The 27,783-nt window shown below is 39.4% G+C and overlaps 2 protein-coding genes and 1 long non-coding RNA gene across 4 annotated transcripts; 1 reads left to right on the top strand and 2 right to left on the bottom strand.

The window, feature by feature from the left end:
• Positions 1-228: 228 nt before the first annotated feature.
• On the bottom strand, positions 229-7,474 carry rab14l (RAB14, member RAS oncogene family, like). Its single transcript, XM_088434211.1, has 8 exons — positions 7,336-7,474; positions 5,351-5,409; positions 4,016-4,069; positions 3,445-3,622; positions 2,648-2,714; positions 2,452-2,539; positions 1,720-1,750; positions 229-1,649 (listed from the first exon to the last, which is right to left on the bottom strand). The coding sequence occupies exons 2-8, from the start codon at positions 5,400-5,402 to the stop codon at positions 1,472-1,474; spliced, it is 648 nt and encodes a 215-aa protein (XP_088290337.1). The 5' UTR covers positions 5,403-5,409; positions 7,336-7,474; the 3' UTR covers positions 229-1,471.
• LOC148411856 (uncharacterized) lies at positions 6,623-22,590 on the top strand. The gene is made up of 3 exons (XR_015867880.1): positions 6,623-7,531; positions 13,107-13,272; positions 22,447-22,590. It is a non-coding gene; the product is annotated as an uncharacterized LOC148411856 (long non-coding RNA).
• On the bottom strand, positions 8,425-18,990 carry LOC148411857 (uncharacterized). Of its 2 annotated transcripts, none has more exons than XM_088434212.1 (3): positions 18,731-18,990; positions 13,087-13,230; positions 8,425-9,748 (listed from the first exon to the last, which is right to left on the bottom strand). In XM_088434212.1, exons 1-3 carry the CDS (start codon positions 18,792-18,794, stop codon positions 9,561-9,563), a joined length of 396 nt encoding a protein of 131 aa, XP_088290338.1. In that variant the 5' UTR covers positions 18,795-18,990; the 3' UTR covers positions 8,425-9,560. The 2 variants fall into 2 exon arrangements, with proteins under 2 accessions (XP_088290338.1, XP_088290339.1); XM_088434213.1 differs by having other exon boundaries at positions 13,087-13,227.
• Positions 22,591-27,783: the final 5,193 nt, after the last annotated feature.

Here is a 27,783-nt window from a genome sequence, read left to right as displayed (position 1 = left end):
CTTTAAACTGAATTGTGCTGCCATCTAGTGGTAGACGGCGGATTTACACCTATGACGGGAGGTAAAGAAGTTTCTATACAATCTCGAATGAATGATTATTATAGAGTATTTGTGGGCGTTTGCATATGCAAAAGCTTATATTTTGCTCCTCATTTGTAGAAGTGTGTATGTTCCTGTGTGTACTTTTGACTGGGACGCGAGACTAAAAAGCAGACCAGACGAGACATGGACAGGTTATGTATAATTTATTTTTTTCCTCTGTCTAGAAGTCTTTTTTTTATCATTAAAATCAAAAAAACATTTTTCTTTAATCATATACACGCAAAAAGAACGCTTTAAATGTTAGCACGGCTCCTTTTAAAAATTTATACATATGTACGTTGTTTACTTTTTAATTTAGTTGTGGGACAGACAAAAAGCATCAAGTTGTCACTCGGGGGGAAACGTAGGACATCCCCTTTCGGAAAAACAGTTAAGACAGCGATGCAGGACTCAAAATAAATACAAAGTTTTGCACGTGATAAATCCAGCAAAGTTCAGTAGTGTGTGGATGGAAGGTGGGATTAAGTTGGATGTGTCTCTCCTTTACATACATTTATTATTATTAATAGAAACTATGTTACAGAATGTGCCCCCCCCGGCCCCCCCCCTGAGCATTGGCTAACATCAAACTGTACAATGTCCAGATCCAACTTTGCCAGGGCATCACCACACAGTTAAGCGATAGATTTATATACACAGCCGTCCAATCAGGAGTCACTATAGTACACAAAAAAAAAAAAAAAAAAAAACGAGTTTTCAGCCTTGGGGGGGCGGGGCATGCTGCTGCTGCTGTTTGGTGTATTATATACATGGAGGCCATTTTGAGGACCAGACAAGGCCATGCTGCTTTCAAACACAGGAAAAAAAGTGATTTTTTTTTTTTTTTTTTAAAGTGAAATTCAGGGAAAGATTAAGACTAATAAGGCAACAAACGAAATGGTGCATGTGATATGAAGATTTTAGTGACAATTTATCTACACGGGCGAGCGCCTAAAACGCTGATCTCATTGAATGCGGCCTTTCTGTCTGGTCTCTCTCTTAGTCCAGCTTCCTTTCACATTCCCATTTTTTTTCTTTTCAAGCTTCATTGAAGACTTATTTGTGAATAATTGTCACCTGTGACCCTAATGAGGACAAGTGCTATAGAAAATTCCTTCCCGTGACAAATGCTGAGCCACGCTTTTTTTTTTTTTCTTGGGACAGGACGCCAAAAATGGCGTCCGTGTCTTCATTGTCCCGAGAGGGGGGAGGGGGATGGCGAGGTGGTAAATTTGGGTGTGGTAATTCAAGTCATCTGAAGCTATAAAAGCAAACGTTAAAAAGAAAAAAAAAAAAAGACAAATGAATGTATGGTGGTGAGATGATAGGGAGGGGGGAGGACAGGGTGAGACAGGAAAAGGCGGGGTTTGGGGGCGGGGTTGCTTGGTCATTAGCATCCGCAGCCTTCCCTCTGAGGCTGTGGTTCGCTAGTTAGCCGGCCGCCCTGGGGGGCCGACGGCTTGTGCTGGACGCCCGACTCGGCGGCGTTCAGGTCCAGGCTGCCGTCTTGGATGTTCTGGTAGATTTTCTTGGCCGCCTCCAGGAAGGCGTCCTCCACGTTTTCACCCCTGAGCACCACAGGAGTTGGCGTCAGAAATAAGGGGGCGGGTGTCAAAAGTTGAGCTTGCGTATACTTACGTTTTCGCGCTGGCTTCCAGGAAGAGCAGACCTAAAAAAAATATATATTTTAATGCCATTATTTGTACCTTGACCAGTAGGGGGCAGTATAAAAGGTATTTTTTAACTCCTCTAGATGGTGCTCTTGTCTTAGATGCATCACTAGGATGTAGTGATGAGAAAACGAAGCTTCATGAAGCATTTGGTATTTTTTTGCGACTCTAGATTAACTCATTCAATGCCAGGGTTGTATTTTCACGTTTTTTAAGAATCTGGACAATCGATACTTAAGGACATTAAGGACATTGATTTCCAGAAACTTAAGTATTAAAAAAAACATGTGAAATAATATATTTCAAGCCAAGTACCCCTTAACCAGTGAGTTAAAAAACCAAAACAAAAAAACGACTTATGACATGAGTGTCTGATTCATTAGTTTAGACCCTTTCAAACTTCACAAAAAAATAATCAACCTAAAATGCCCTATTTTGGATCACAGAAGAAATCTTATCAAAAAGAAATAACTTAAAATATTAACATTTTTTTTCACCCCCCCCCCCAAAAAAAATCAATATAGTCTCAAACCTGTTCTTTAAAAAAAAAAGTAGTAAAAAAAGAGTAAAAAAGCAATCAAATGTTTCATGAGGCTTCGTTTTCCCATCGCTAAATGAAGACATTTTACACAGATTTGAGAAAGACCAAAAGCGATAACGTGCGCGCCGAATTGAACGTGCCTGTTCCAGCGCAACTCACCGTTCTCCTCGGCAAACTGTTTGGCTTCCTCGTACGTGACGTCTCTCTGGGCCTCCAGGTCCGCTTTGTTTCCTATGAGGATGATCACCTGGAAAACGGATTTGTGGACCGGAGCGATGAGAGGAAAAACGGACTTCAAAATAAGTACATCCCGTCAAGTTCCACGGGTGAGCCCAAATGAAATGTTTGCACGTACCGTATTGGGATTGGTCAGGTTTCGGGCGTCCGTCAACCAGCTGCTCAGATGATTGTACGTGCTTCTCCTGGGTGAATGCAACAGTTAGAATTGTAATAAGAATTCATTCTCACTTATATATGTATACATATAAAATATAAGACGTAAATGCAATTTTTGTATCGGTTTTTAGAGCAGGTTTTTTTATGTTACAAAAAAAGCATTTTAGTTCCTATTAGTTTCGGTATTAGCTTTTGTTTTAAAAATAATTGTTATAGTTGTGGAACGTAAGAAAACAAAGGTCACTTAGTCTTTTTTTCTTCCTTTTTTGCTTACTATCTAAAAAAATTGCATATGTATACATAAAACTATTCTTTTGAACATAATAGAAAAACTGCAACATAAACAACCTAAAACTGTATTCTTTTTAACAAAAAAAAACCATTAAAACAACTTTACTATTCTTTAGTGTTTGAACAGAATACAGGCTAGTCTAAAACTGAAAAAAATTAACCAATGCCTGCATTAAAAAAATAAATAAATATATATATATATATAATATATATATATATATATATATATATATATTATATATATAATATATATATATAATATATATATATATATTTGACACCCCCCCCCAATGAGACATGCCCACATTTGCATCTCATCAAAATTATACAATAGAGGAGCAGCCATTAAAGTTAAGTGAATTTTGGGGACTTTACAGGAATGGGGTGTGGCGCGCATTCCTCGCACGGCGCGTTTATTTAGCAGGACGCCGATAACCATCTTGCGGTCGAGTGCCATCGCCGTACCTGGTGATGTCGTAGACCATCAGCGCTCCCGCCGCGCCGCGGTAGTACGAGCGGGTCACGGCCCGGAAGCGCTCCTGACCGGCCGTGTCCCAGATCTGCAGCTTGATCTTCTGTCCGCTCACCTCGATTATCCTCGTGCCGAACTCCACGCCGATCGTGTGGGGGCAATCTGCCATAACTGCGCAAGATCACAGAAGAGTTTGCTTTTTAACATGCTAATGCTAACCCATTTTAGTAAGCGAATTGCATTCCGTGACTACGTAACCATGAAACCAGGCGGCGGTAGCAGGTGCGTGGCATCTTGAAGCAAAGCATCCAAAAGCCACAAATTGGCGTTTTGTCGTTCCCCGCTTTCAGTCGAGCGCGGCATCCGGGGTCTAAATAGCGCCCATTGAACGCAGCGCCGACTGAATGGCGGCGGGAGGCGGCAGGCGACGCGCACAAGAGCCTCTCAGTGCTGAGCGTGTGCTTCCGCCGCCGTTTTGAAAGAATTTAAAATGTAGAAAAAATAATCGCGGTAAAGGAATCAGGCTCAAATGCTGCTGATGAAAAGGAGGCGGCAAGTACTCACATTTCTTTTCTGTGAACTGGTGAAGCAAACATGACTTGCCAACTCCCATGTCCCCTGTAGCGAAACAGGAAAAAAAAAAGTATATTTATTGGGACTGAACAATTTGGAAAAAATGAGGCACAGAATCATCGTTCTGAACGTTGTTAAACAGTGCTATGCTATCAGTGCCAATTTATTAAACTTTGGATCTACTTGTGTCACAGTATCTACACTGTACATCTACTGTTTTACATCCGCTGCATAATTGTGTCACTAATGACAACGAACATTCGTATATATCTTACCAAAATAAAAGCTGTTTAACAATAAAGTCCCTATAACACATTTTATCAATGAATTGCTTCTTGTTCCAATCAATTTGCTCTTAATTTGAAAAGAAAGCTGTAGCTTTCCTGCTATGGCACAGGTGTCAAATTCCAGTCCTTGAGGGCCGGTATCCTGCATGTTTTTTGAACTTCTCTCTCGAAGACAACTGATCATTTGAATTAGGTGTGTTGGATGACAAAACCGGAAAGCATGCAGGATACCAGCCCTTGAGGACTGGATTTCGACACCTACTATGTGCTACAGCATGGAATTAAATTTGCTGACAACTTCAGAAATCCTAGTAAATTTGCAAGCACCTTCTAAAGTTGGAAAAGAAGATCTCGGGGCAAAAAGTTTGGACACCCCTGCCCTGAAATGTCTTTACATAACCCCGGGGCACTTTTTACAGATTTGTGAACCAATGATACGTGAGATGCATGCATGAGATACTGTTTTCTGGTCATAACAGGCAAATTTCATGTCAAGTACTGACACCAATACTCGCCTTAGTTCACAAATATTCTTGCAGTTTTAAGGAAAATGATATATTGTAGTGTTGGGAAAATGAAGCCTCATGAAACATATCTTGTTGTTTATTTTTGTTAAAGGGATGGGGCAATGCCTTTATTTTAAGGTATTGGCAGAGATGGGAAATCCAGGTCCGGAAATTAAAAACCCTGCCACAATTTATCTTTAGCCACAAGTGCATCTACTCAACCCGCAGTCAAATCAAGTACAAACACATGAGGGTAAAAACTATTTGTCCCGGTGTTTTTCCCTTCCTGGACCTCATTTTCCAAATTCTTTTGTCAGTACAGCCGTTTTCCAATCACAATCTAGAAATTCCAAATTAAGAGGAATAGAAATTGGCATCATAAAATTTGAAGAAAAACGCTACATTCAATATGTGTTTCTTTAAAATGGTCTTTCACGGTTTTTTTGCAGGAGAGGAATTTGTATGAAAAGCACTAGTGGTATCGATACTTAGTCTTGATATCAAAGACTTTAGCGTCAACATACGGTACTTACCAATGATGATGTATTTGAAAATGTAAGAGTAGTTGTACGGTGCGGTGGCCATTGTGGCTCTGAAAAGGAAAGAACACATTGGAGTTAGCATTATTTGTAATCAAGCTACTTGCAAGGTAAAATTACATTAGAATGTAAATCCTGTACAGGGGTGACATGTGATTCTTAATAGTGTTGTCCTGGCTTCTTGATCGAATAATATGTTGACCGCAAAGTCAGCTGCTTTTAGTTTCCAAGTAACTTATTTCAAACGACACTTTTCTACGGTGGCAAAATTGATGATGAGAAAGGAACAAAAGACACATTGTGTTCCACACTGTATAAGATTTCAAGGGGGACATAACCCCATAGCGTCATAATTACAATTCCTGCATGAAACTGCCCCCCCTGCCTCTTTCTCTTTGGCTTTCCTCAGCCGCCTGCTGTCACATGACCCTCATGTGGCATCTCAATCCCCAGCGTGAGTGCATTGGCTGCCCTGGCTATTAGACGTACCTTTGATGAGAAAAAAACAAAAAATTCCGTCTCAACAGAGACGCAGAGCTAACTAGCGTGATTTCAGCAAAGCATGTTAGCATGTGACCAAATCACCTGGCTCAGCACTTTTTTGTGGGGGGGTGCCTGACACGCACCATCTTTCCTTGTCTCAACAGTTACTTCCCATTGTGGCAAGAGGAAGAGTGTTAGACCATGACACACATACATCCTGAAACTCCGTCGTGACTCATTAATAGTCAGCAGAATTCCACGGTAAACGGGGTCATGAGTCGTCAACTCAACATATGCGCTTACGAAATACCTTGTGATACGGTGTGAGAATACGCAGGCGCACACATGAAACATACTTTGAAAAAATCGGGATGTCCTAAGCAAATTAAGATTTCATAAAGTAGCTTGAATGAGTCAAAAGATGTTTAACAAAAACAATTGAATAGTTAAAACAGATATTTGACGTATAGAATCGTCAATGGCAGTGAGAAAAATGGGACACCAGTCATCTCTTTTTGCTTTCCAGCAGATTGTTTTTCAACTGTTTCAACTCCCTCCATTTTGTCCAAAGTCCCAGTCACAGATGAAGAGAAAAAAAAAATCCAAACTGCCAACAAATTATACAAATTTTTCCTTTTCCGACTTACGAACAGAAACGTCACCATCGGACTGCATCGTAAACCGAGGACGTCCTTAGTATGTGCATTAAGCAATCACAAATGCACATAATTTAGGTTAACACGCAGGTAGCATGTCAACAAAACACTTTTAAGAACTGCAATATACGTATCAAATCTTACAGGAGTTTCCTCCTATTTTCGTCATCATTTAACACTTTCGGCTAAACATTACCTGTGTCTTTTTTCCCCCCAACCAATCGAAATCGATTGTTCAGTCAAAATTTAGTCGTCCAGCAATCCCATGGACTAGTTTTGGTGTCTTTTCGTCCACGTCGGGCCCCCTAAATTCATGTTTGGTTTAACAGTCTTGACAGGCGACTTGGTAGTTAGCACGATAGCTACTATATGACATCACCGAGGTGCTATTGTGACAAAGGATCGTGAACGTTACTGCGAGTTTCCCGATGGCGTGCGTCGATCCGGGAGGAATTTTTATCCATGACACCGACGAAATGTCAGACGGAGATGTTTTTTTGTTTGTTTATTAACACCCGACCAGACATAGCATTAGCATGCTAGGGAGCTAACGTTAGCTCGTCGGGATTGGATTATAGGATGATGCAGGCGTAATGACAACGTCAGCATGTTGACTGTGGTGGTAATAGCAATGTAATCAGATGGATAGATAATATTTGGTTTGATTACGATCTTAGTTATAAGGCGTCAAACTTGGATTAGCTCCTCCTTGAGTTAGCATCGTTAGCATCCCCCGTTTCGGCCCGCAATCGCCGCAATGTTATATTCGCGTCCACCGGCGTTTCTCCGCCTTTGTACGCCGCAGACGTGGAACGACTCCCCCGCTTGGTTTGTACTCACCAGAAATCAAGCCTTGAGACGGCAAAGTGGGGCGACTCGGAGGAGTTGTTTTGCGGGTTATCCTGGCTCAAGTAGGATCTGCCTATCCAAGATGGCGGCTCGCGGCGGCACAGGGTTTCCTCCGCTCTCTACAATGGACTGGAGGGACAAAGAGCATCCCCGGAGGAGGCGTCTCAAACCTTCGTCACCTGGACAGGTATCTATCTATCTATCTATCTATCTATCTATCTATCTATCTATCTATCTATCTATCTATCTATCTATCTATCTATCTATCTATCTATCTATCTATCTATCTATCTATCTATCTATCTATCTATCTATCTATCTATCTATCTATCTATCTATCTATCTATCTATCTATCTATCTATCTATCTATCTATCTATCTATCTATCTATCTATCTATCCATCCCTCCATCCATCCATCCATCCATCCATCCATCCATCCATCCATCCATCCATCCTTTTTTAAAAATATTGAAAACCAGCTAATTCGGGCAGAGAGTCTGCCAAACTAGCAGTTTTGCACCATGCTACTGATACTGTAAACCTTTACTGCTCAGCGTTATAATCTTTTGAAATGTTGATAAATGGTTAATGTGGAGTCCATATAGTAAACATTTCATTAAAGCTCCATCTATATCATCAACTGCCGAGTACACTATCTAGCTACGCTAATATATATCTGTAACAATACAAATACTTTCCAAAATGCATGACACAGTTGACGCTTGGCATCTACTAACTTCTACTAGGAATGTTCAATGCCATTTTCGCCCAAACAAAACCAGTATGAGTAATTTTGAGTAGTCGCCGATACCAAGTACCAATACCACTTACTACTTTTGATATACAAAATCACCAATATACCCACCAATAAAAGAAACAACAAATGCTAATTTGTCCTTTCTAGTTTGTGATTAAAATCTATTCACTAGTACCAGAATTGGCATCAATTGCAAGTATCGATATCTTGAAATAAGGCCCGATACCAAGTATTGACATTAGTAACCATCACTTCATCTATCTCTCTGTCTCCATCCATCCTTCACTGCAAAATTACACACACGAGTGGAACCAATTTTTTTGTGTGAAAAATATGAATCATTTTATTAATACAATAATGGAACACTTGACATGCATTGCCTTTTACAATCATGTACAATATAATTTCATGCAGTGTGCTCTTCCAAGCTTAGTCTGGAGAACAGAAAAAACATAAAAAAAATACATGTATAAATGGATGAAGGACACTCATCACATATTTTTTTTTGGTAAAGATATGACATTTCTTAGCAATGAAAATGAATGCACATAATGTACCGATAGTAGTCAGTGTCAGCCTTTATAAAACTACTTAGAGTGTTATATGTTTTTATGTGTGGGTTGAGAAAAGTTGTCATGGAGCTGTAAATGCTCAAAAAAAAAAAAAACACATTTTGCATCACAGAAAATCACCTAAGTAATCCATGAATCACTTCGGCGTTCGATTATTATCAACAAAATGATTAAATGCAGGGACGGTGTGCTGAACGTATTCGGTAAAGTACGAGTACTTAACTGTAAACAAACACAGTGCAGCTCAATTTCTAGCTAGCGGAAATCGTGGCTAGTGCGACAATTTTGGCAAAAAGTCTAAATTGTGACCTTCAGTGTCACATGATTTAAAAAAAATATGGCATGGTAAAAATGTGACAATGTTTAACCCTTGTGCGGGGATTTCTCCAATCATTTGATCTTTATATTAAAAACATTTCACATCAAAGGGAAAGCAGTGAAAGAAGCTGAAATTTCGCCCAGATGGTTCCTCATGGTACGACCACTTAGTTTTTGTGTGCCATCCTTTGGCTCAAATACTATGAAAATGATGTGGAAGAAAATGACCCAAAAATGGTCTAAACACTGCACAAGATTGAAACAGCCGCTTCTTATATAAAGGTAAAGCAATACCAATTTCTATATTAGTGTTTTGTAAAGCATATTAATGGATAATTTTCAAACTGCATTTCCGATAAAGGCGACAAACTATTCTTTTCCTTTTGAAAGTCTTTAACTCATTTACCGCCATTGACAACGATACAAGTCAAAAATCGATTTCAACTGGGCAGGCGGAACAAAATATGAAAACCGAAGATGCCATTTTGTCCATCGAACATCAAAAATAACAACAAAAAAGTCATTTAGCCCCTGCCATTAGAGGAAACACATGGCAGTTTGTTTTTCCTACAACCACATCCTCAGCATCAGCATCAGGATGCCGGCCAGTGCGCAGGCGTAGTGGAGCTGGCTGCGCGAGGGGGCGCTGTTGCACAGGTCCGAGTCGCAGCAGTGGATGCGCACCCCTGGCAGCTCCTGTTGTTGGCAGTGTCTCGATGTGGCACAGCCGCTGGTCAGGACGATGCCCAGTGCCGCTGCATGGATGGATGAATGGATGAATGGATGAATGGATAGAGAAGACACGTCAGTCCAACCGAGGCGTTGACCGCCTCAGCGGGAAAACCGCAGCAGTAAGCAGCAAATAGTGCAAGTGTGTAATTAGCAGGGCTGCGCGAGGAAGTGGAAAACCACAGTTTGCACAATTAAAACTTGAGGAAACAGCTATTGCAGCAAAAAAGCGTTCTTAATACACCTATCTGTTTATTAATGTACTACAAATATCTTAAAGTGGATGACCCATTCTGAAATTAACTGAGGAACAGTGTTTATTATTCATTATTTATGATTTTTTTTGGAGGCATCATGCTAATTGGCTATCTTTATGTAGATTAATGTCTGGTTTAGCGGTAAGGTTATTTATATTATAATTGAAGACTAATACATTTTAGAACTGAAGACATTCAATTTCCGGCGGTTATTTATATTTGTTTTTTTTTTTTTTTTTTTCCAAGTGTTTGGCTAAAAATGTCTGCTACGAATTCAATCAAGTAGTTGTGATGTAGTCAATTACTTCAGGTAATCAAGTACTCAAGTAACTGATTACTTTAGTACTTGGCTAAAGTGATGCTAATATGAGTACAAAATACACACGCCCCTCAAAAAAAAAAAAAAACACAATGACATGATCCTAATGGAACATTTTTCAAAACCTGAAAAATTAAATGTCAATTTTTTTATACTTCTAGTTTTTCTTTCCTGACTCTAAAAACTTTTTCATGCCTAATTTATTACTAGTAGTACTAGTTTGATTTGTGCAGTGCTAACCAAGTGCAGATACAATTAATCTATTACAATTATAATCTATTACAACAAATGGCGTTATTTGAGAAAATGTGCCACCTTTCGATCCTGGTTAAAACCTACAGAAACATCGCAACTGCCATTGTAAACATGCAATAAAGTCCGAATATAAAAGAAATGGCAGTCCAAATCTCTTCTCCAGATTGTCTCAATGCTATAATTAGAATTTGGAAAATTCCCAAAATGCAACCTGACGTCCTCTCTGGGTCACAAGGAGCTCCAAATCGGGGACTTGAAATCTTTATAATTGAGAGTCCGGTTCCGCTGTAAGTGTCACATACGGACAATGTCAAAATGTAACCCCCAGCTTTTTTTTTTTTTCATTTTTGCTTCTCGACCTCTTCTCAAGAGGTTATGTCTGTTTCTTTGTGTGTGCAGTTCCATGGCAGGCCAGTCGAGCACAACTGTATTTCAAAATAATGTCCGACCGACGATGACAGAAGTAGACCAGCGCCTGACGAATGACGGACCAGAAAAAAAAAAGTCAAATGTCGCTCTCCAGTGGTGACTGAAGGTTGGGCAAAAATACACTAAACTGACGAACCGACGATTACAATTTTGTTTGGCGTGAAAAAAATGACGGACCGATAATGATGAAAAAGGGGCGGGGCTTTGACGAATGTCAGACCAGCAAAAAACTTTGTTAAATATCCCATTCGTGAAATATGGAATAAGCAGCAAAACGCACATCTGGGGGCAGCCATTTTGACATTTTTTGTTCACTGAAAATGACATCACAGACGGTCAGGGCTCAGGTAACGACCAATCACGGCTCTGCTTGCAAACATCTCATGACCATACTCATAAAACAGATGAGCCCTGATCGGTGCTCACCTGAGCAACTGTGATGTCATATTTAATCCACAAGAAATGGCAAAATGGCCACCCAGGTGGACTTTGCTGGTTAATTCATATTCCGCAAGCACAATTTTAATGAGAATGCAATATTAAGACAAAGCTGGGACAAAGATGCTAGTATCTTCCAAGATGTGTCACCTCAGTTTACTTCCTTGACGCCAATTGAAATGTTACTGCGATTCAATTTGCGAGTTTTTTCTGAATAACTTCAGTGCGATAAAAACTATTTAAAATACAAAAATTCATCTCAATATTTAAAGTTCTTATTATTTAGCCCCTCCCCTAACATAGTTTATTTCTTTTGTTTTTTTTTAGATGTTTTTGCTGCATCACAACAGTACTTGTGAACGTAAACCGACTTTGCAGGGATTTACCGTGTAAACATTTGACACCTCGGCGGAGGTCAAGATGATTGACGATTTTGAGCGTCAGTCGGTGCGGGTTTGTCAGACTCGGTCTTAGCTTGCACTCTCAAAGGAGGAGGAAAAAGGTGCCTCATCAGCCCTTTGGGTTTCCGGACGTCAAGCGAGGCAACATCTGGATGTGTGTGTGTGTGTGTGTGTGTGTATGTGTTCGTTCTGACCATCACCGCCGCCCCGTTGAGGACATCCGCCGCATCCTCCGTTTGACTTCACATAGCACCACGAGCGGCTTCTCACGGACTCAGCAAGGCGACTAAAACGGCGGCGTTACGTAAGCGGCTAAGTGAATATTCACATCGGCGGCCCCGAGAACATTTGCATTGAAGTACGATTAGAAATGATTAAGCCAATGTCCTCTGGCACGCCACGCTGCATTCATCACCATTTAATCATCTTCCGACCCATACATATTCCCCAAATAAATAGCCAACTTCGCTCTAATATCTGGGTTACAGAAAAAAAACACTGCAAACGTTATTTTTTTCCTTTGTCTCGCATAATTTCCGTAAAAGTACCAGATATCGTGCTTCGTCGAGCCAATGTTCCAATTACCCTTCATGTAAAAGGTCAATATCCGTTTCTGTCCTCTGGGGACACAGCAAATTCATTCGTGTCTGCTGTTGTGTCCATTTCAAGCATCACGCATGAAGCATCACTCGAAAGGCCCAGATGTCCTCTGCTGAGGACACTAGGGCTTAGAGGGGTAGCTTCAATATATATGTTTGTGTGTCTATGTATATAGTATTTGTGTGTGTACAGATACTGTATGTGCACACACTCACACACACACACACACACACACACACACACACATATATATATATATATATATATATATATATATATATATATACACAGTCGCAGTGTCTTTACGAGACTTAAGATTTTAGACGAGAAAGTGTCTGATGCAATTCACGTTTTTTTAAACATCACTCGTTCATTTTTCTCTGACTAAATCCACGTGAGAACACATCCTTCACAAGCCTTCCATATTCATTCACAGCACCGCTTCTGTTTTGATCTTTTCAAGATGTGTGGGTCAAAAAAAAAAAAAAAAAAAAGTCAAGGGAGGCCAGTATAGGCTGCAGGTGCAAATGAAAAAATGGCAAATGGAGGTCCTGGAGGGTTTAGATGAAAGATAAAAAAAAAAAATGCCCGAAAGCTACTTTGAAATGATTCCTTGGCCTTTTTATTTCTTTTTTTTTTTTCTGTGGAAGGTGTGATTCACTCACTGCTCTCTGTCTTGATGCAGAAGCGATGCTTGAAGCCCTTGTGTGAGTGGGTGCAGGTGAGCACCTCTGGGTTGGAGCAGCCCACGTCCACGTACCTCTGACCCTGGATGATGTTGCAGCCATAGCACTGCAGACCCTCCACTGCTGGGCAACACACACACACAGAAAAAAAGACAACTTGACAAGGTAATGATCACGCCTGCTATGGTGCACCTTTGAAAGGAACAGGAAGCGCAATCATCATAAATAACAATAATGCAACTGCTGGGTTTATTACTGCAGTTGAAAGCTTAACGATACAACGGGGGTGTAACATAATAAGGAAGATTAACATAATACCTTTGTGGCCGCTATTTTGCCAATGGTAGTGTTAAATTGTTTTGTCTATTCTCGCTTGGTGGTGTTATATACTGCACACTCCTTATATAATGTATAAAGCAGAACGCTTTGCATTGTCCCTGAAGCAGCATGCACATTTTGTACAACTGCATACAATGAGTTCAGCATTGGATTTTTAAAGTGGGTCAAGATCTACAGTTTCACATATGTCATTGCACAATTTTTCAGACTTACCGTATTTTCCGCACTATAAGGCGCACCTAAAAGCCTTAATTTTTTCTAAAAAGCTTTTGGTGCGCCTTTGAATCAGGTGCGCTTTATATATGGATCAATATTGAGATTGGGATTGGTAGATGGGGAATGAACTGACAAAGTTAGTTTTACCTGTTTCTTTTGTGTGTTTACACTTGAACAAGGTTGCTCATATTGACATTGAGTTATTCTATTGAGAGTTTAGAGTTGTTATTCGAGTTATTATTGTTATTACTTTGAATATTACTTATTGTGATTGAAAAGGTTTAAAATATGTCATTAATTGATGGTGCGCCTTATATTCCGGTGCGCCTTATATACAGAAAAAGTTTTAAAATGACATTAATTGAGGGTGCGCCTTATAGTCCGGTGTGCCTTATAGTGCGGAAAATACGGTACTATAACATATGAGCAAATTCTCAAAGAGTAACCAACACGCTATTATTACGTTTTATGTTTTATACAAAGCACTGAGTCAGTTGAATTTTATACGGGTTGAATCATTTTCGAGCGTCAAAATCAAGCATAAAAATCTCGAGTAATTGATAATACTGATACCCTTGTCCACAGGCGTCAAACTCAAACTCAGCCCGCCACATCGTTTTATGTGGCCCGTAAAATGCTGATTTAACGTCAAGTTTCTGGCAAAAATACCAAACTTGTGAGTTGTCTTCAACTTTTAAAAATTTTGATGAAAAAAAAAAAACAATGGCACACTCCTGCTAGTGTGATAACTAAGTAGTATTCCATATTGTTTACATATTGTCACCATCGGGTGAAATTTCAGCTGCCTAGTGTCTTCTTTCAATGCTTTTCTTTTCATTTGAAGTTGTTTTAATGTAAAGCTCAAAGAATTGGACAAAACACCGCGCAAGGGCTACGTAAACATATTTCAAGCATTTCTGATACAAACTTATATTTATTAACCATATTTAATCTATCATGGTTAGGTTCCAGGAAGTGCTTCACGCAAGATAGCCACTTTGATTTTCACAATAAAATGTCGCATGACGCTAATAAAATGAAGCACTTCTGTGATTATACAATCACAAAATAATCACTGCATGGCGCTTCAGAAGCTAGAATATGAAAATTGATTGTAAACCAAACAATCACTGGGGAAATGTATGTCATTAAAATTGCCCGGTGGTTTTTTTCTTGGTCCAATTTTTTTTCCTATCCGAAAAGGCGTCTCAGAGGCAGTTTAATACGGCCACTCGAAACGATGACAGTATTGTGCTCAGCACTTGAAGAGAAGTTAATCTAAACAGCCATCAGGATTCATCTGTAGGGCCCGCTTTTCTTTTTTTGCCCTCATCTTGAGTGACAAGCGTAAAGAAGACGAACTGGTGATCTTCTCCTTTCCAGCTTTGGGCCAAACAGTGACTGACTCAGCCTCGGCGGCGCTTCCGCCATTTCCAAAGCTTGGCGGCCTGCATACGTCGGAGGCGACGGCACAGAAAATGACTCGAGGGGGCAGGATGGAGGTGGTGGGGGTGAAAAGGGGAAGCGGCGGGGGGGGGGGGGGGGGGGGGGGGGGGGGACGCTTCCTTTTCAAGTGATGATTCAAATGATTTGCCCAAACGGCAGCAAGTGGAGCACATTGAGACCTCTAGCAATGACTTTTTTTCAGGAATTATCCAGGTTTCTTTTGCTTAGCGCTTTCAAGAAAAGGAGCGGACCGAATCCAACCTGGAGGGGGGGGGGGTACTAAGCGGGGATTGCCTGCGAATTCCATGCGATCGCTCACACCTGCGACTGGCCCGCCAAATCCCCCGCACACAAGATGGAAGATCAGCTTTGGAAGCTGAAAGCAATCCGCCCTCTTTATCTGCGGCGGCCCACGGAGGACACCGGCCTCTCGCTTGCCCGGCCGCCGTTAAATAGCCAAACCCAAAGCCGGGATGGAGCTTTCGGGAGCGAACTAATCCCGCCGCAAATGCTCTTACAAAAATCACTTTTGGAAATCTGCTGGAATCGATGGAGTGAAAAGCTTCGCCGGGTCTGGAAGTGCGTGCCAACCTGAAGGGAATGCAGCTCATTTCCTCTTGTAGGTCATATGCAAGACCAGGGGTGACCAACATAATGCCCGCGGGCCCCAGGTAGCCTCCGAGGACCACATATCGGTCCGATGGACAATTCTTGCTGTTAGGGCAGTGAGCCTCAATCTTTCCCCCGCGTTATCTATATTACTACTGTCTCATCCGAAAAATGCGTCACTAATACACAGCCATATCTTTGTGACCACTTTTGTGGACAATAGTTTTTGGCTGACTGATCTGAGCTACCCTTCTAAGTCATGTTTTTGGGTGGGTAGCAATTAACCACTTCAAAACATTTTCTTTTTATACATTTTTTTTTTTTTTAGTAGTACAGACATTCAATCTCAGGGAAATTTATAAGTAAATCTTAAAAGTGAGTTGAAATGTATAAGTCGTTTGCTAGGAGAATGTTTTTGAATTCGTGCTTCATAAATTAAGTTCGAAAGTAATTAAATACTTGAGGTAAAAAGGTACTGAAAGCAAATGATTTCTTTAGTAAGTAATAAAGTTAATCAATTAGGTAACCGGTAGTTTCGTAAGTAAATTAATAATGAGTAGTTTAATAAATAATGGAATAAAGCACTCAATTATGTCATTAAATTTCATTCAATGCCTTTGAGTACTAAAGAACAAAAGTAGTAAATTGGAGACATTTGCACGTACGTACTTATCATATTTCTCAGAGGACAAGTCGACCTTGCTTAGGCGTCACCCCCCCCCCCCCCTTTCTCTCACTTCAATTCGGGTGGAGGTCTTCAGAGATAATTTGTTGTTTCATAAACATTTGTCTAAATTTCATTTGTCACATACACTGCAAGTGAAACAAAGTATTGATGAATTTAAAAAAAAAACGTCTTTAATTAGGGAATTAAAAAACTTCTATCTTGCATTTCCTGGCCAAGAACCAATCAGAGAATAATGCAAATTTGGTTACTTAAAACACATCCCAGAAGGTTCTTTCTAGTCCTAGTTTTTGTGTTTTATTTTTTTTTTTTAGGTAGATCATTTATGTTTTGGCCCCATTTCCAAATGTGTACCACCTTCGGGGCCGTTCTAAGTATTCCATTAGAGCTTCGGAAAGAACTGCCGCGTTTGTTTAGCGGGATGCAAATGACGGCAATTTCCATGCGGCAAAACAAGCTGATTTAACTATTCGTTAGCATGCGGCGCTTGCTCGCTGGCTGCACTCATGAAACATTGAGGAGCTGCCCAGTTATGAGCATTTGTCAACATAATGAGGACTTACCGGAGAGACATTCTCCGGTCCCGCCTCGACCCCCCGTTGGTACGATCCAATTTATCATGACCATTGCACACCAGGTTCTCTCCAAGCAAAAGTTGGTTAATTATAAAGACGTCTCACTCCGATGGTATCAAATTAGGATTTACTGTCAGCAGCTTGTTTTACACGCCCAATGTAATGCAATTATCTACCCTAATGAGGAAACAAGCTTTAAATTTAGGCTGGAAAATGTGCCCAACCCTTGGATGCTGATAGGATTTTTATGTGAGTGCCTTTGAAAAATTATCAAAGAAAATTTGATTGAACTTGAGAAGACTGAACCATCAGAATATCATTTTGCGGTAAAATTAGTATAAAGTTAAATTAGATAGAAACATATGCACTAGCTTTCGTACTTTAGTCCCTAAAGTAATTCATTACTTGAGTACTTATTTTCCTAAAGCAATCTATTACATAATTTGCAAAGTACCACACATTTTTAGACCCTTTTTTAGCAAAAAAAAAATTGTGATATCTTTTTCTTTTCTGGGATTTACAGGAAAAATAATAAATAAATAAATAAATAAATAAATAAATATATATATATATATATATATATATATATATATATATATATATATATATATATATATATATATATATATATATATATATATATATATATATATATAAACATTTTGGGGGGATTAACAAAAAAAATACAGATTAATTTATTTAAAAATAACATTTTTTAAATAATTTTGTTCATCAATACAGATTTAAATGACAGATTCATGACAATTAAAGGTGAAACTGAAAACGCCAGCCACAGTTCCCCAGAGTAATGACCAATCACGACTCAGCTTGCGACTATCACATGACCAAACCTCAAAAACAGGTGAGCCGCTATTGGTCCTGAGCAACTGTGATGTCATTTTCACTGGACAGCAACTGACAAAATGGCTGCCCCCGAGATGAACAAAATTGGGAAAATACTGCTACTTAAATTATGTTACACAAAAAAACATTTAGGTCTTAAGGGTTAATTGTCATGACTCTGTCATTTAAATCCATTTTATTTATAATTTGATGTCCATTATAAAAGAACACGATAAATATGAATACATTCAGAAATGCCCGATTCAAATCAACCACACACAAACGCTCTTGTATGTAGTTAAGCTCCCTTGTTGATATTTTCTGCATCGTTACCGTCCCCCTGAAAACTAATCCTGTATCATTCTTAAAACAAAACAAAAAAAAAACAATTTAATATTTTTGGATTACATTCTGGCATGTAAATACAATTTAGTTTATGCATCCAAATCCTCTTCCTCTTCTCATCCATTCTTTTTTTTTTTTTTTGCCGCCTCATCTCACGAGTGCCATTAATGGACTTTGCCTTATTGATAAAGACGTCCGAGGGCCTCATTAGGAACTTTGAGATCAGGGGTGAGCAAACACTCCGGAGACAAGAAAAACCCGTCATTTGCGCGCGGTTCCCTCCCCCCAATCCCCAGCGAGACGAAAGGTTACAGCAAAGCCCTGCTCTAGTCGATTGTTACGACTCTGTTGGGAAATTTAAGTTGGCGACTATGGATATTTGGCGCGGATTTGAAGCAATTACGCGCGGAGCCCAGTCGTATTTATCGGAAATGCGCATTGTTGGTTACAGCTCCTGCGACAGTCCTAACAATTGATTTCAATTTGAAAACACCGTACTTTTATTCCCTATTAAAAACCTAACAATAAGGCAAAAAAAAAAAAAAAAATCACAGCTTGTACTGACCTTGTGTCAAGCAGAGCGCCAAAATAAATCCAAGCCCGTACACCAACCAGGTGTGTAAAGTCATGGATGGAGGTGATGGCGGGGGTCCCGGCACGGCCGCTTCTGGAGAAATTCCGTCACCTTTTGGGGCGGGGAGGGAAGCTGCCCGAGTGCCTCGTTCACGGCGCGTGAACGAACTGCCGGCCAGCCGCTCCGACGGGGGAGGGAGGCAGCCATGCGGGCAGTCCGTCAGCTCGGCAGCCACTCAGGCAAAAGAGAGGAAGGGGAGGAGGAGGAAAATATCTGAGGGGGGCGCCGTGGAAAGAAAAAGATGTGAGGGTGTGACTTCCTCCAAAAATCGGGAACAAAATAACTCTTGGAATGGCGAACAGTGATGACTACATTAGGGGCCATTTGGGCAGTGACCCCCACCGGCTGTTGTTTTATTTATGTCAACAAATTTGAATTCTACTTGACCAAATAAAGCAAATTACCCCTTGTGCAGCACAGTGGAACTCTCAATCACAAAATCATATTGCAGCCAGAAATTTTTCACAACAGGGGACTGACTGACTTTTCACGAAATCTATGTCTCGGAGGTAGACATGAAAAAATGTGTTGTGCAAACAACATTTAAGAAAGAAAGAAAGAAAGACAGACAGACAGACAGACAGACAGAAATAAATAAATAAATAAATAAATAAATTGTCAAATCTACTATAAGCATTCATTTTTACGTTCCAAAAATATGGTGCATTGGCTGTGCCATTTTAAATTTTTGTATGATGTCACTATCTGAGTGAAATTTCAGCTCCCTCTTCTTTCAATGCTTTCCAATGGGTTCCAAAAGTTAAAAATAATCAGAAAAAAAAAAAACAATTTTGACTTTGGGTATTCGCTGCATGAATTCTCTATGTACAACAGGAAAAAAAGCACAAAATAGAAACTTTTGCAAAATTGTCATTGTATCCACCCGTACCCCCAAAATTCAAGAGGTGCACGCCGTACTGATTTAAACAATTTTATTGGCTTCTAAATGCTACTTTAAAATCGGAGGAAAATTTTATGCCAATTTTTTGCATGTTTTTTCCCTCATTAAAACATTACAACATGAAACAATGACAATAACACATTCAAATATCCATTGTAAAAAAATTGTTTACTCATTCCATCTGTCTTGGAGTCGGAGTCGGGTTACACCCTAAACTGGTTGCCAGCCAATCGCAGGGCTCGCAGAGATAAACGACCAATCACATTCACTAACACAATTTTCGAGAGGACAATGTTTACACTTTTTTCATTGTATTTATTTGTTTACTTATTTATTTATTTTTAACACATTGGCTTGTTATAGCGTGAGACAAAGATTACAACATTCAAACATTTTTTTCATATCAAAACAACTCGAGATATCGGTAACCTGGTATCGGTGAATACACAGAAAGAATACATGTATTGGTATCTGTCAAAAAAAAAAAAAACTACTAATCATTGCAAATTTTATTGATTGTATTTTCTTTTAGTTAATCTCCCAATTAATCGTTTTTCATCATATTTTGGGCTGCACCATTTGGGGCGGTAACATGTTATCGGTGAAACGCAGAAAAAAATCCATGTATCGTACTGTCTAAAAAAAGTGGTATTAATCATTCCAAATTTCATTAATTGTATTTTCTTTTTAGGTAATCGGTTGTCGTCCTATTTTCGGCCGCACCATTTGGGGCGGTGACCTCGTATCGGTGAATATGCATACATGTATTGATATCCGTCTAAAAAAAAAAGTGCTATTAATCATTGCAAATTTTATGAATTATATTTTCTTTTTAGTTAATCTCCCGATTAATCGGTTGTCATCATATTTTGGGGCGGCACCATTCGGGGCAGTTCCCCACCGGCTGTGTTTTCCCGTCGCCAAATTTTGCTTCCCCAAAGTTTGCCTTGCTCTAAAAATGCAAACAAACCATCGAATAGCCCGGTCAGTCAGTGGTGAGTCTGCTTTGGGGGGGGCGTTTGAGGGCAGTACCCCACCAACTCATCTTACGTTTCATATTTGATGCCGAGCAATCCGTTTTACGAGACTATTCGGGCAAAGGAAAAAAACCTGACTGAACTAAATAGTTCAAATGGAAGCTTTGATCCCGCCCATTCGCTATAGAATAACAAAGAATAAATCCTCTCATTAAGAAGATGAAAAGTGTATGGAGCAAACACGCATCCGTCAGGATTTAATTCCTGATTGATAATCCTTTGCTTCTAACAATAGCCCCAATCGGACAATGTGTTAAAAGCCTCGCCTTAAAATTGCGATGGCGTGCGTGTGTGTGCGCCATTCGAGCAAACGCGCCATTATCTTGTGTATCGGCGCACTTGCACACTGTGGAGAAAATTCCATCTAATCAAGAATTAAAACGTAAATCCTTTCTAAGAGACTGTAATGCCGACGGATAAGGCCCAGCTTTGTGCTAAGCTCCCCACACAAGCAAAAGCGGCGCGCCCGCCGCCCGGTCCGGTCGTCCTGCCGCACATGACTTTGACCTCCATATGTTTGCGCGGTGATGATTTTCTTCACGACGCCGGCCAATCGGAGGCCGGCTTTGGGTTCGCGGACGACTTGTTGTTTTGTCGCCTCGCCGCTGTGTATTGGTGAGTCACTGTTTCGGGAGGAGCGCACGTGCCAGCAGTGGGAAAACATATGGCCGATAGGTCCTCTTGACACTCGATGACGCTTTGTGAGAGCGCACGCACACGCGCACACACACATTTGCGTGCATGCGCACTGCCAATCAGGCCTAATTGAGCCACTGGATAACTAGAATAGGCTAACTCCCGTTTAGTTCCACATATGTGCATGATAGCATTCAGCATTTACTTATTTCATTAAAATCAATCCATGCATCCATGCAATCCAAGCAATCCATACATCATCAAATGTATTCATATTTAAGATGTATAGATTTGATGATGTATGGATAAATGTTAAATTTGGAGGTACCTGATAGTTTTCAACAGGATTTCTGCAGTTATCAGCAGACCTAAATTATTGCTTCTTAACACCGCGGCACAGGGTAATGTTATTTTCAAATTGAGAGCAAATGAATTGGAACGTGAAACAACTTCAAAGGATGACTTCGGTGGTACACTTTAAAAACAGTTGGGTTAAATATTACTACTGATGAAACTTCATGAACGACTCGTGATACTCTGTGTCACTTTAAAAATGACCAAAGAAAGTGTATAAACTCATAAAAGGAAAAAGAAAAGTTAACACAGTAGTTCTCAGTAGCTCGCTTTACATGTTCGAATATATTTTTCAAAATGTTGTTGGTAATTGCACAATATATTTTTAAAATTTTTTCTAAGTACTGTCATGTGATTGTTTATTATTTTTTTAATTTAACAATTGCATATGACATTTACAACAAATATTAGCTTAAACTCCTCAAAATTGTCAGTGTATTTCAAAACTTGTATACTGTATTTTTATTATTTTTTGTTAATATTACTCAACATCTACATACATTATTTGTAATTAATATTGTTTTAATAATCTTAGATTCTAAATATTGATATTTTTGAAACAATCTAAGTTTTAAAATTGGAATTTACTAAGAGTTGACAGTGTCCATTATTTTTATTCTTTTTAATATTTGATTTTGTATTTCAAACAAATACTTGATGTTGGTGGATTTTCTTAAATTTGAAAATACTAAAAAAAACATTCCACATTCTCTCTACAGGCGATCTGTCTCTTCTTCTTGCTGTGAATTATGCTGCGTCTCTTCCACTGGACCACAGCGCCAACCAGTATGCTGTGGCAGATTGTGGTACTACACTCATTATGCTACTCTGTGCACTAAAATCACATTAAAAATCTCGATCAAAATGTACCAAAGTGAGCTGTATTATTGATAAAAGATGAAGGATTTATTGTAAATCTTCTACACATTTGGATTTATTTCCAAGAACTGTTTAATAATTTGGGATTTAACATTTTTTTTTCAGTTTTAACTAGTAAACAAGAACACTTTGTGTCCCAAAGCTGCTGCGACATGCAATTTGTGTCTCAACTGCTTTTTTTTTTTTCCCCCTCCTCTTACTTCTTCCCCCTACGGTCTGGCTGTCCTTATTTATATGATATTATATATTTATATAGCGCTAGAGCTCCATCCAGCCTTTGAGTGATAAAGCTGGTAAAAGCGCGCGCAAGATTTGCAGGCGGCGAGGAAAAAAGGAGGAGGGTCCAGCGGCGCTCCGGTGATGAAAGTGAGTCAGTCTTCCCCGAGACGCCTCCGCCGCCGACTTATCTTGACACACAATAGCCACTTTAAATTTCTCCCTCCTCACGATGTGGCGAGTGTGTACTGACAGTGACAAGAACAGGAAGAGTGGGGATTTAAATTCTTGATGGAATTGCAATTAAGACGGCAAAGCAAAGAGAAGGAGAAGCCGGCCGCCGGCTGCAACAACACCGTGCGGAGGAAACACATGAAAAGTTAATTTTGCCCCCCCCCCCCCCCCCCTTCCTCTTGTCATGGCATATAACCTTCCACTACAAGTGTAGAGGGCATGATTTTGAACATGAGTGTGTGGCAGCCCGGCGGTCATAATTAGCAGGCACCCGCCATTATTTGACCGCCGTATTCCGGCTGCTTATTCAGAACAAAATTTGCAGGTTGGAGACTTATTTGGCATTCCTGTCACATTTCCCCTGATTAGCTCCCTAAACGCTGCCACAAGCTGCAAGGAAAAAGAAGCTATCAAGTCATTGTGAGTTTCCACGTAGCTTTGCAGTTTGAAAAGCCGGATTCCCCTTACGCAGCACGCGGGTTTGGGCTTTACTGGAAAAAAATGGAATAAGCCATTTCGCCTTTATTGCCCTTAAAGGACTCCCAGCGTTTTCTGTGAATTCGGAAAGGTCCCGCTTGGCGTATTGCACAGGTCACGCCTGATATTTTTGATATTTTTGGGGTTATAACAGAAGCTTGTTTTATGCTTGCGTGCAAATTTGGATTTTTCTGCGCTTTTAATCCTCAGGTAGGTTTGAATCATTATATTTTGCCCCCAGGAAAAAGAAAACTTACCCCCCCATTCGACACACTGACTATAAACAAGATTATTATCTATAAAAAATATACAAGTATGCCTGATATCTGTATCATTTTTAACATTAACAAAAGAAAAAAAACAATGTAAATCAACTCTCAAAAAAATCAACTCTCAAAACTAGTTCCTATTTTTTTACAGCATTTGTTACAGCTTAGTCTAAAACTGAAAAAAATAACCAAGTGCGTCAAAGTGCATGAAACTACAAATCAAACATAAAACGTCTCTTTTTATTGCAATAGCACGTCACATGACAAAAACAAAGCCTGCGCCCCCAACTCATTTGAGATGCACTATAAACAATAAAAAAACAAGTTACGGTTTTGATTATCAGCATTTTTTTTAATGTAAATTTGAGATTTTACACAGCTCTGACCCCATAATGTTTTTTTCTCAGAGACAAGTGATGTCAGATCTACAGAAGACCCATTTGACTTAGCAAAATGTTAAAAAGTGATCAGTAGCAACAGCAATCGTGTCGGGATGTCAGCATCACTTTTGATTGAAATCTTTTTAAACCGCCTCTGAAAAATAATCCGTCTGCTTTTGAGGCCACTCGAGCGCTGCTAGCTAGTGACTAATTTATGCTAAACAAGGCATGCGCAAACTACGGCCCAGGGGCCATAAACAGCCCGTTAAACTTTCTAATCCGGCCCCTAGACTTGAAAAAATTACGTATCAATCGGGAGGATGTCAGGACAAACAAAAAAAATATTTTGTTCAATTAATTTTCAGTTATTGCAAAAGTCATTTCAGGAAATAGTTAATTAAATACATGGGAGTTCAATAGCACTGCTGTAATACTTGTGTAAAATCTGTTGATATTAAAGCACCTTTTCTACATATCCTCCATTTTGTTTTCTCTTATGAGGTGGATTATCAAAACATTCCATCCATCTACTAGTCCCGCCCTTTTGTGAAATTTTAGAAGCCTTTGTGGCCCCACCCCTGTGCTAGATGGCGCATTTGGGGCAACCGGTGGAGTCCCCCATGTGGCATTCCGATAAACATTTTTCGATTTCATTTTTCACATGTGCATACAAAGAAGAGCGTGAAGCATGTAAGAGTTGCTCCTTGCATCTTGCGTCAGCACACGGCCTCTGAAGATGCAATCGGCGGCTACGCATTTTGCACATGGCTGCTCTGTCCCTTCGCTCAGGGTCTCCGGGGCGGCGGGGGCACCGCCCGAGGCCCTCGTCACCATCTGCCCCTGTCACCGGGGGTGGCGGCATCGCACTAACGCCGTGCCGCGGCCCTCGCTTCCCATAGCGGGTTGCTAATCCAGAAGAATGCTTGACGCATGCTTAATTGTGCGCTTGTGTTGAAATTTGAAGCAGTTTTTGCAAACGTTTGTAATCTTTACTGTTTTTAATATATATATATATATATATATATATATATATATATATATATATATATATATATATATATATATATATATATATATATATATATATATATATATATATATATATATATATATATATATATATATATATATATATATATATACTGTACGTCCGCCTCACAGTTAAGGGACCTGAATTCTAATCCAGCTGGTTGCGGCCTTCCTGTGTGGGGTTTGCATGTTATCCCCTAGCCTGCTGGGTTCTCTTCAGGCACTCAGGCTTCCTCTCACACGAAGCATGTGATTTGGACATACTAAATTGTCCTTAGGTGTGTGGATGGTTGTTAGTCCATTGTGTCCCCTGCCTACTGCCCGAAGTCAGCTGGGATAGGCACCAGCAAGCCTGTGACCCTTGTGAGGAGAAGCGGCTCTAGAAAATGGCTGGATGGATACATTTTGTGCAAAATTATTAGTATTGTTACATGGTATTGGTATTTGTGACTACTCAAGATTTAAGTACTCGTACCGGTATCAGCCATTTTATGGTCAGCAGCTAGAAATTACAAGTAGAAAATTGCCATTTTTTAATGCAATTTAAAGGGGAAATGCTACAGTATATTGGAATCTACAGGTTTTTCCTTAAAATTAGCTGCCTTGGTTTTTTTTTTTTGGGGGGGGGCAGATTTTGCGTGCACAGTCATTAGGAGTATTGTTACTTGGTATTAGTATCTGTGACTGAGTTAAGTACTCGTATATATATATATATATATATATATATATATATATATATATATATATATATATATATATATATATATATATATATATATATATATATGTGTGTGTGTGTGTGTGTGTGTGTCTTAATTGACTCTTTTTGACAGGGCCACTGCGTAAATAGACAAATCAATAGATAGGGTTAAAGAGAATTTAAGCCAGCGCCATCGCTGCCGCTATTTAAAGGTTCGCCCTCACAAATCATCAACTGGGCAAATCTCTTAACTTCAACAGTCCCCCCCCTCAATCTCCACGGCTTAGAGGCAACAGCATCTGCTTGACACACGCACATACGCACTCGGCATGGGAACATCCAAAAGTCACATTTAACCTGAGACGTGCTCTGACATCTGTTCCCCTAATGACTCGCGTTCACGCACTTAGCCGCTGCTGAGTGTTTGCGCATTAGCATCTTCTTGCTGACTTAACTTGCGCCACTGCTTCTTCTTCTCTTTTTTTTTTTTTTTTTGAAAGGTTACACATACTCAGCCGCAGCTCAGCATCCGGGCTTAGCATGGCCTACATTGCCTCCCGATGAATCAATTTGTTATTCGGAGGTGTCAGGATGAAGGTGAATGCTCTCGCATGGGGATTTAGAAGCAAAGCGACAAAGCGGGCAAAACACTACTTTTTCTTTTTTTTTTTTCTCCTTTTGTAGACACGCAAAGCCTCGCCCGGTGACTCATAAGCAGCATCATGTCATTAAATGCCAGCATGACACCACGTGGAAGTGATGCACACACCAAAATAGTCTGATCACCTTTTACAAGGCTTGAATTATACATGAAGTTTTCAAAAATAGGCGCCTGGTGTTTTCTGTTTGTTTTGTTGTTCGCGCAAAGGCTGCATCCCTCTCAGCCAGCCCCCGAGGCAGATTTGGCTCCAGGCCACTGCAGCCCGGCTCTGCAGGGAGAATATGAATGGCATTAGCTGCGGGCTGTTGCCATGGCGTTGACTTATTTACTGTACATCAACCCACGGACTTCAAACAGAACGTTTTGGCTGCCATATTAGTGTCAGCGTTATCATCCAAAGGACACATTTTCACTGGGTGATTTAAAAAAAAAAAAAAAATCCTCTCTGACCACAAATAAACAAGACGAAAGTTGTGTGCTAAAAGTGCTTGGCAGCTACAAATTCAAATGTTTATATCTATTGTGAGTTTAACATAAAATCAATGAAAGATTCCACTTATTACAATTTTTTTATATTTTAATCAACTATTGCACTTTTCATAGGAGATATTGATAGATAATATATCCTGATAAATTATCTTAATTTATTCATCACTTAATTGCCTAAAGTAATTGATTGCTTCAATAATAAAAAAAATATCTATAAATATAAAAAATAAAATAAATAAATATACATAAAAATACATCAATATAAAATAAATAATGATAAAAAAAAATCAAATACTGGTAAATACCTGGAATCGAATGTCTGGACGTAAAAATATGTATTTTTTTATTCTTTTCTTTTAGATAATTTATTTAGCACTTAATTACCTAAAGTCATTGATTGTTTCAAGAATAAAAACATAAAATATGAATTCACGAATATTCATAAAAATAAATTAAATAATATAATAATAATGACAGTTATTCAATGCATAATAAATAAAAATAATTAAAAAAAAATGATTTCATTGAGCACCAGCTCTTGAGAAAAATATAAATACTGTACCGGTAAGAAACTGGGATTGTATGTCCAGATGTAAAAATACGTCGTTTTATACAATTAATCAGATATTTTTGTTGACTTCCCTCTTCTCCCAAACATGAGAAATTACTTGATTAATTTATTTATTTTGTCTCGCAGCTCTTTGTCCATAACAATGTTCGTA

This window comes from Hippichthys cyanospilos, chromosome 15 (genome assembly GCF_059441005.1).
Source record: "Hippichthys cyanospilos isolate Australia breed blue-spotted pipefish chromosome 15, RoL_Hcya_1.0, whole genome shotgun sequence".
In the NCBI taxonomy this organism is placed as follows: domain Eukaryota; kingdom Metazoa; phylum Chordata; class Actinopteri; order Syngnathiformes; family Syngnathidae; genus Hippichthys; species Hippichthys cyanospilos.
Note: the sequence above shows the minus strand (reverse complement) of the source record. Positions and strands in the feature narration are given on the sequence as shown.